A 9,431-nucleotide genomic window follows, 5' to 3' on the forward strand; every position below is an offset into this window, starting at 1 on the left:
CGCGTGCGTCGTCAAAGACTTCTTGCCAGACAGTGGCACATACTCAACCGCGGGTATATGCTACTAGTATGCGGGTATGTGCTACAGGTGATGATAATAATATTTATGATTTGACGTGTAATAACTGTAAACCAAAATAAGGAGGGGACACATCTATTTGTCACTGACACTCCAGCTGTAGTGCTCCTGTCGTTCATTCCCCGTCAAAACACCATCGTACACCTCTCTACACGAACAATGTTCCTTGTATGGAATGCGCGTTTATTACAGCACCGAAAGAAAGAGGTTGCAAACGTCGGAGAAATACAGGCATCACCCGAACGGAATGACATCGGCTGAGCGCGACAGCTTGTGTATGGAAAGAGAGAGGGACTTTGTTTCGTTGGATACGCCCGTGTAGTATACAGTAACCGTGTCTCCGGGCAGGATGCTTCAAACCACACTGCCCATGGGAGAGGGTCGAATATATGTACGGGAGGATACACGCAGCAGGCTCTGGTAACGTACAACACAGGCTGCTGGAAACCGCGCCTGTCTTCCGCGTCGTCGTTCAGAGCGGAGAATAATGGAGGCGAAATTTGTCCTCCTGCTGTGGGCCTTCGGTGCGATCATCTTTCCCTACTTGATGGCAAGTCCTGTTATAATATATTAAGTATTACAGCACTAATGACGGTATAGTTTTGACAACGTAGTTTTTTTTTTTCGTTTCAATAGCTCTCTTGTTGTTGCCGTAAAAAATACTTAGGTTAACCAATCGAAATGAGTTGCCGTTTCAACTGCTACGAAGTGCACGAGCTAAGAAAAATACGCGAGTCAGACATTATGTGATAAAGCCATTTTTCCTAAGCACCCATCAATGTAAGCTGTAACTGAGGACTGTTAATTCAAACATGGCATTGCAACCATTAAAATTTTAGTTCGTGCTTTTTTTTAATTACCAGTACATTAGAATGTATTCGGTCTGCGTGTATGTGTTTGCACAGCGTAAGAAGCCTACGCCCACAGTTACAAACGATGGGTCCAAATGTCGTGCATTTCTTACGCTCTCTCATCGTTATCGTAAATTCACTGTCGTCACCAAGACAAAACTTCAGCAACTTACACATGTATCGGTTCTCTCTGAAATAAGTAACCTTGCACCAGCTCATCATTTCCATTTGCGGGCTCTCCCTCATGCGGAAACTGCACATGATGTTCTATGTTCCCTGAAACCTCTAGCACAACATTTGCGAATTGCAATATTTATATTTGATTTCGTTTTTTTCATCTGGGTTTCCTTTTCAGAGTGAAAAGCGTGCAGAGGCTGCTCCAAGCTCCGGAGATTGCTGTGGTAGCTGCGAGTACTGCAAAGAAGCTGGGAGAGTGTACCAGGTAAGAACTATGGTATAGCCATGGACATCGAGTAGCGAATAAACGGTGCTGTAGATAGAAGTAACAAGTGGTTTCTCTTTGAGTGGACCCTCTGCTTTATGGTAAATCTTATATGTTGGTTTCGTCGAAGTCATCAACCCACAACCTTGACATCAAATGTTACGATGTGGTAGGCGACTGTTGGCACAATGGGGACAAGAAAATTGGGAGCGCTGAAAAACAGCTTTTGCATCCGCTTAAATGAGAGAAAGAGAGGGCGGAGAAAAAGAAATAGATGATATTGAGTCTATCGGGGCCAGTTAATATTTACCCACCAATGCACAAAAAGTTCCCTACTCACATCAGGGGGAAATTCACATTATTGCTCTGTAATGCCAACCGAGTTCATTATTAGTTAGCTTAAGCAGTCCTTATATTCCTCTGATGACCAAAGGTGTAATTTTTTCGGGGCAGGTCTTTTCTATTTTATTCGAACGGTTCATTAAATTTTAAGGTGCTGAACGTGTCCTTCCATGGCTTATTCCATACAATCATTGTATACACCATTGTCGTATACCCAGGGAAAGGGGGGGGGGGGGCAGTTTAGAAGATCTCCCTTGCCCTGAAATTTTTTAATGTTGGAGTTGTGTATATACAAGCACGCACAAATAAACATAAAAAAATTCACCCTCGCCCCCGTTTGAAAAAAATATATACCAGCGCCCCTGGTTTACGTACTTTAACGAACCCCTTCACATTCTCTTTACACGCGTCCTGCGCGGTTCATTCTCCGTGTACCGCAAGAGGCATCTCTCACGCAAGACACATCTGTTGTGTAAGTGTAATTTTCTGCTACGCTTGAATCCCGCAGATTGGCCAGACGTGGATCTCCAACGTGAGGCCCTGCTTCGAGGTCAAATGCGTGCGCGGTTACCGAGGTGCTGTGGAAATGCGCTACGTGCCCAGGAAGTGCCCTAAACTACCATGCTATTGCGCAAGGGTAAGCTCGCCCCACGCGACAAGTTTGGCACGTAAGCATACTGATATTTTGGTGATAATAGCTGAAAACCTCGTTGTGTAACCTTACAGAACAGCACAGTGTGCGATGAGACCGGATGCTGCAAAAAGTGCAACGTTAAACCAGGTGAGACGTACTTTCTCTTTCCTATAAGGAAGCTTAATCGTGGTATCCTTCGTTGAACGAAGGTGATCATTATTTTTTGACTCCCTCTGGCGAACGAAGAGTCAGATATTAGCGTCCCTGCTTTCAACTGTTATAAATGAGCCGATGACCCGATGTATGTGCAACATGACCCGGTTTAACGGCTGAGGTCCAGCTGTCACGCCAGCCAGCTTGCGAGACGACGTTTCGTCTAGCTTTTGGCCGAAAGCCGGCTCGTACCCGCAGTCCACTTGGCGGCCACCACACCGGGCCCTTTGCACTATAGTGTACATGGCTATGATGTGCTTTGTTTTTCCTTCTTTGCATTACTTCCTCAATTTATTTTCCTCTCTTTATTTCTTTTCCTTCTTATCTCTTGCTAGTTCTCTCGTCCATACCAATGTAATTGTAGGATTCCCAACAATGCTTGTTGAGCTACTGCGCTGGGATAGCCTATTGGTCACGACACTCGCTTTCGAACTCTGGCTGCCCTGGTTTGAAAGCCTCTTCGGAAAAAAAAGTTATTGCGGGTTAACTTGATTCAGCTCCTCCTTCTGTCCACTTCCCACCTCCTTTCCTCTTTTTTTTTCTGCGCTCCATTCGGCCAAGCCGCACCTAGCACCAGAGCACGCTCGTGTCAGTGCTCCTAACCTTTTCCGCATTAGAACTCCTCGTTTCTGTAGGCTTTACTCTCTCCCACCTCAGGCTCCAACATGCTCCCCCACCGCTTTCCCTCACTCTTCTTCGCTCCGTTATGTTCCTCTAATGTATTCGCTTTCTCTCGCAACCGCTGTACTTGGTAGTGGGGCATGGTCAATTGCTGCGGTGCATACACGTTCGAGTTTTTGTGTGTATTTATCGTGCGGTGCTCGGAATATACTTCTTTCGAGCCTATAGTTTTGAGCAATGTCTGGAAACTTCGCAAGACTATCACCCCACAACCATTGTGACTCTTGTTGCTGCGTGCCTGTCCACGTGTCTCGATCCAGCAGACCCAAAACCTCGTTATCGGAGTCGCAGGAGGCAGTCACGTATTGTGCTGCGGCTCAGCGAATGAGACCTCGAGCCGAGGCGTATGCCACCTCGTTTCTCGCGAGCGGCACGTGGGTGTGTGCCCGTGCCACACGGGCATAGAAAACGACATTCGGTAGCGAAGGCATTCAGTTCCCGAATGGCATTTTTTTACGGCGGTGCTGCTACACGTCCAAAGCGAATGACATTTGACTTGATGATGTCGATCGCAGCACATTCCTCGTGAGCATTGGGGTGAGTAGCAATACAAAAAATAAACAAGCATTTACAAGCTTCGTACACATCAAATAATAAATAAATGTATAAATAAGCACATCACGCTGCCGTTAGATTTCGTTCGTTACTTTATTTCACGAGTTGCAACCGACCAGGTAGTAACTTCAGCCAAAGCTGGTCAGATCCACAGCGTAAAAAGAAAATGGCGCCTGTCGCATTTATTTTACAGCGTCTAGCAACTGAAGATAAGTTTTTAGCACTTTTTTAAGTGATTCGTGTAAATTAAAGACGCGAGAAGCTTCCTTCCAGTCGAATAAAATGTCGTTTTATACAATTACTTCACCAGCTGTGCCGTCGACAGTACGCATTGCTCAGTCCAATGAGTTCTGCTGATGACGTTAGGTGACGAATGGCATTTGGGAAAACAACGCCATTTCGTTCATCCGTGTGGCACCACGCGAATGACATTCAATCTGAAGGCATTAGGAGGTAAATGCCATTTTATCTGCCCGTGCGGCACGGGACGGTCGGAAATTGAATCTGGGAGCCCGACGTCGAATCGCCAACAGCCGCCACACATTTCAAGAATGCGGGCCGCTTCCTGCATTCGAGACATGGCCGCGCACGAAACCGCAAACCACGATCGCAGCCTTTGGCACTGCGGCGAGAACCCCACGTATCCGTCGCAGCGCGTCGGCGCGAGGCTTTTTCACGCGGCGCCTGGCTACGCGAAGCCGAAAGCTCTCTCTCTCTCTCTCTCAGCTCGACACCGCGTCAAAAGGACACGAGTCAACGCGCTGCGCCGCGTACGCCAGGTCAGGCCCTAAGGCTATCGCGGCTTCTTCGGTCGCCTACGTGTGTTCCGTGTTCACCGTGGCACTCGCGAGGCATTTGCCCGTGTGATCGATGACCACAGCTGCGTGCGAGCTTCTCGCTTTCGAAGTGTGGCAGCTTGGGCTAGTTGGTATGGCATGACGATAGTTATAGCGCGAGAACAAGACGATGACACAGAGACAAGAAGGACACGAAAGACACTTGTCTCTGTGTCGTCGTTTTGTTCTCGCGCTATAACTATCATCGTTCTCCCTTTCATTGGCGGACCCAGGGGGGGGGGGGGTGAGAGGCGATCGCTCCCCCCCCAAAATCTATCAGTGCCCCTCCCCCTCAATTCAGTGCTTGTAGTCCACCTCCTCTCACCAATTGATTAAGAAAAATGAGTGAAACCACGGTGAGCACACATAACCAGTATTTTTGCTTCTCTGTTATTAAAAACAAAAAGGTCATGGCCCCGGTGTTACTTTAGCGGACCGCCCCCCCCCCCCCCCATAAAAAAATGAGTGGCTGGATCCTCCCCTGATCCCCTTCCCACATCTGGCGGCCTCTACGAATACGACGTGATTACCCAATTGCCCTACATCTTGAAAAGGTTTCTAGCACGCTCGTTACGTCACCCGACGTGGTTCGTCGGGAGCATATTCATGGGAAACGGAGAAACAATGAAGTGTGTTATACAAAGGAAATGAACAAATGATTGATTGATATGTGGGGTTTAACGTCCCAAAACCACCATATGAAATTGAGAGACGCCGTAGTGGAGAACTCCAAAAATTTCGACCACCTGGTGTTCTTTAACGTGCGTCCAAATCTGAGCACACGGGCCTATGGCATTTCCGATGGACAAATACACGCAGAAATCTTGGCATACGTACTCGTGCCCAAATACAAGAACACACGTAAACAGCTTCCTATCATACAACCATACACTACCTAAGGCACTGTGTTAAGCGTTCTTTTCTTTTTTCGACGCAGGTACTTGCGCACCCCCATATACTACGCGAACAACAGACAGTTCAGTACTTCTTCCTGAGTGATCCCGAGCACGGGTTTTGCTCGAACACGGAGGTCATACCAGGTCTTGCCGAATGCCGTGGGCAGTGCAATTCGAGTGCAGTTTATGATCCGGGTAAGTTGATGCACCTGCTATTCCCCCGCTGTTTATATATATATATATATATATATATATATATATATATATATATATATATATATATATATATATATATATATATATATATATATATATATATATATATATATATATATCTTTCCTGTTGCGCTATTGAAGACCCTCCCTTCACTCTGCGCCGCGGACACTCTCGGCGAAATTCTGCCAATATATATATATATATATATATATATATATATATATATATATATATATATATATATATATATATATATATATATATATATATATATATATATATATACGTACAAGCGACGTACGAGCGAGCGGACGGGAGAGTGGGGCGCAAGGAGGAAAGAGGGCGATTGGTGAGAGGAGTGGCGCAGCGCTTCACCTACTCTCTCTTACACCCTCTTTGCACACGTGGAAATACCGCCATGCTCCCGCGATGTGAGCGCCCCCACATGCTAGAGCGTGCTCCTCCTCTCCGCTCACTCACCGCTACTCCACCAGAATCTCATTTTACTAGAGGGTGTTGACCTGCTCCGGTTGCTAGGGCAACACCGACTAAATTTCAAGGCCGAAAGGCTGCCGCAGTGACGTCAGAGGTTGGAGGCCCAGTTACCCAACTGAGCATGCTCAGTAAGACTTTTTTTTCCACATCTTTTATTCGGCCAATCAAGCCGCAGCAGCTGCGAGAGTGGGAGCGTTTGTTCTCCTAAAACGCGAACGAAACACCGGCTTTCCGCGGCGTTCGCGGCGTACCTGGGCCTCCACCCTCTGACGTCACTGCGGCAGCCTTTCGGCCTTGGAATTTAGTCGGTGTTGGCTAGGGGCTTTAGAGGCGAGGATAAGCACGCGCCCCCGCTTTTTGCTCAACGTTACTGGTTGTTGCTACAGGATATAACAAAAGCGAATATAACAAAAGGAGTAAAGCTCGTTAGTAAAGTTAATGATGTGGAGCACACGACGGAAGACGAGGACGCCCGAGTCCCCGTGAAATACGTTTCTCAGGCCCGTGACAGTACCGTGTACGACGTATGCCTCGAGGTGAGTCTCATTCTGCCGACATGAAGCCGCGTACTCTATCGATGTGCAGAGTTGACGTTTTTGAAAACCATATAATTGTTGGTTTGATGTGGTACCTAGTAGTAGCAGCCGTGTACTGTCATGTGCAAACGTTTGCGGCGCGCTAAAATTAAATAAAAAACAAAGTTATAAGGTCATAGCATTAAATGTCCGGGAAGTTTTTGAGTCATGTCCTCCGTGCCACGGGAGCATGACCCGCTGACTTCACCGCAAAGCAGAAAGCTGAGCTTTAACCACTACGAGTCAAGTTGAAGTGCTCGCCTCAATTTTTCCGGTTTTCATGTCACGCTTGCTCTATCTTTCATGAACGCGGCTCTGTTAGCCGGTTGTGACTTTGCTGGGGGACCGAAACAGCTTTACACGTGGAGAGTGTCCCCTTGGTATTCGAGAGCAAGGGGCATTTCGCAGATTCCATTTTTGGCTTTAGGCCACACCTGTCTGTGCAAGATATCCTCTTGCAATTAAAACGAGACATTATCCAACCCATTCCCTCGACGCACAACGACAGAGCAATCCTTGCACACGACCTTAAAGGCGCATTCGACAACGTTAAACATGAAAGCACCCTGAAGAACTTGAGTAGTGTCCATTGCGGTAAGAAAATACCTACATCAGAGACTTCCTCTCTGAGAGACTGGCGTTCATTCGCATAGATAACGAGGAACATGGACCATTCAAAATGGGGATGCGGGGAACCCCGCAAGGAGCTGTCCTATCTCCGCTGCTATTCAACATTGCCATGATGAAGCTCCCGCAAGCATTGGCAGTAGTGGAAGGAATATATCATGCAATATATGCCGATGATATAACAATCTGGACGAATCAGGGCAGTTTAGGAGGAATTGAAGACCGTCTGCAGCAGGCCGCCTCCATTGTGGAGGATTATGTGGCCCAGTGTGGGTTGCAGTGCGCTCCAACCAAATCTGAATTCCTGCATAATCAGAGAAAACATTAAAGATAGGACGACCCTAAACTTGATGGTATCAGGATCAACCATACGAGAGGTTTCAGAACTACGAATCCTTGGCCTTCTGATTCACAACAGAACAAAAAACAGCACTACGCTAGACAAGCTACGGAAAATTGGAGAACAGGTAGGGCACATGATCCGCCGAGTGTCAAACAAGCGCGGGGGGCTACGAGGAAGGGACGCGATTCGACTCGCCAATGCTTTTGTAACTAGCAGGATTCTATATTTATTACCGTACTTACGAATGACTAAACACGAAGAGAGCAGAGTCGATGCTATACTTAAGAAAGTAATTAAGCGCGCACTTGATTTACCCATCAGTACTTCAAATCAGAAACTCTCTGCATTGGGAGTCTTTAACTCTATGCAAGAGCTCCAAGAAGCCCACCTCACAAATCAATATACGCGTCTTAAGCAGACGCCCCCCCGGGCGGCGCCTACTGGACCGCCTCATGATCCAGCACGAATGCGAAATCGAAAACGTGGAGCGTATTACTGAACTTTGGAGAACAAAACTCTGGGTGTCCCCGCTTCCCGCAATATGACCAGGGAGGCGCACCAGGGTAGAAGTCAAGCGCGCGCTGAGGCACTTGAACAACGGCTTGGCTCCCGTAATGGGGTCTATTACGTCGATGTGGCCGGGCCGTCACCTAGGGGATACTACACGGCGGCGGTAAAACATCGAGGAACGCAGATGGACGGCCTCACTTTCAGAGCCACAAGCTCAAGTAAGGCGGAGGAGGTGGCCATTGCACTGGCAGTATCCCACCCAAACTCAAAACAAATAGTTACAGACTCTCAAAGAGCCTGCGAGAGCTATCTTGCTGGAGAAATCTCTCCATTGGCTAATAGACTTTTAAAATTCAGCATCAGGAACCGCGATCCTACCCCAAAACGTCTTAATGGACTCCGGGACATCAGGGTCTACAGGGTAACGAGGCTGCACATGCAGCGACCCGCGTGCTTACTTCCCGGGAAACACCCCGTTCCCCTGATAGACCTGAACGTCCCACACCTTCAACACGGTTTCGAGAAATCAAAGAATACTACATTGAGCAACGCCGCTTGTATCCCGCACCAGCGGAGGGACTCTCGAAAACGAAGGAGCGCGTCCTGCGGCGCCTACAGACAAACACGCTGCTCTGTCCAGTCATACTCAAATATTACGACCCAAAAATAAGCGGGCAGTGCCAGTATTGTGGGGAAAAGGCCAACACTTAACATATGGTCTGGGCCTGCCAAATGAACCCAAAATCAACCCCTTTTCCCAACCCCACCAAAGAGGACTGGGAGACGACCCTATAGTCAATAGCTTCAAACTAGAGGAACAGCGAACTCTAGTCCAGCGGGCTCGGGTGGCGGCCTCGACTAATGACGTCCCAGACTAGGGATGTCAACCAGCCCGGTGGGGATAAGGGCTATCTGGCACAGCCAGCATCAATAAAGGTTTTTCCTCCTCCTCCTCCTCCTCCTCCTCCTTGGTATTGTCTGGATTGTTTTGGCACCCACAACCCAACAATACTTCGGAACACGCCGACGCTTCCGTGAGGCCGCTTCTTCCATCGCCGAAAGGCAACTTCGCACAGCGAGCGTCTCGTTTTAGCGCGCCAAGCTGACGGCACAGCACCGAAGCTCCGAACGACGAC

General features: G+C 48.0%; 1 protein-coding gene across 1 annotated transcript; it reads left to right on the forward strand.

Annotated features, from left to right (window-relative positions):
• The first annotated feature begins 432 nt into the window (after positions 1-432).
• Positions 433-5,718, forward strand: LOC142796069 (uncharacterized). Its single transcript, XM_075886194.1, has 5 exons — positions 433-628; positions 1,285-1,371; positions 2,222-2,350; positions 2,440-2,494; positions 5,570-5,718. The coding sequence occupies exons 1-5, from the start codon at positions 566-568 to the stop codon at positions 5,629-5,631; spliced, it is 396 nt and encodes a 131-aa protein (XP_075742309.1). The 5' UTR covers positions 433-565; the 3' UTR covers positions 5,632-5,718.
• Positions 5,719-9,431: the final 3,713 nt, after the last annotated feature.

Source organism: Rhipicephalus microplus, unplaced genomic scaffold, assembly GCF_043290135.1.
Source record: "Rhipicephalus microplus isolate Deutch F79 unplaced genomic scaffold, USDA_Rmic scaffold_1067, whole genome shotgun sequence".
Lineage (NCBI taxonomy): Eukaryota > Metazoa > Arthropoda > Arachnida > Ixodida > Ixodidae > Rhipicephalus > Rhipicephalus microplus.

Coding starts and splice junctions, on each gene's coding strand:
- LOC142796069 (XM_075886194.1), top strand. CDS start 566: ATGGAGGCGAAATTTGTCCTCCTGCTGTGGGCCTTCGGTGCGATCATC. Junction 1,372..2,221: donor AAGCTGGGAGAGTGTACCAG/GTAAGAACTATG, acceptor TGAATCCCGCAG/ATTGGCCAGACGTGGATCTC. Junction 2,351..2,439: donor TACCATGCTATTGCGCAAGG/GTAAGCTCGCCC, acceptor GTAACCTTACAG/AACAGCACAGTGTGCGATGA.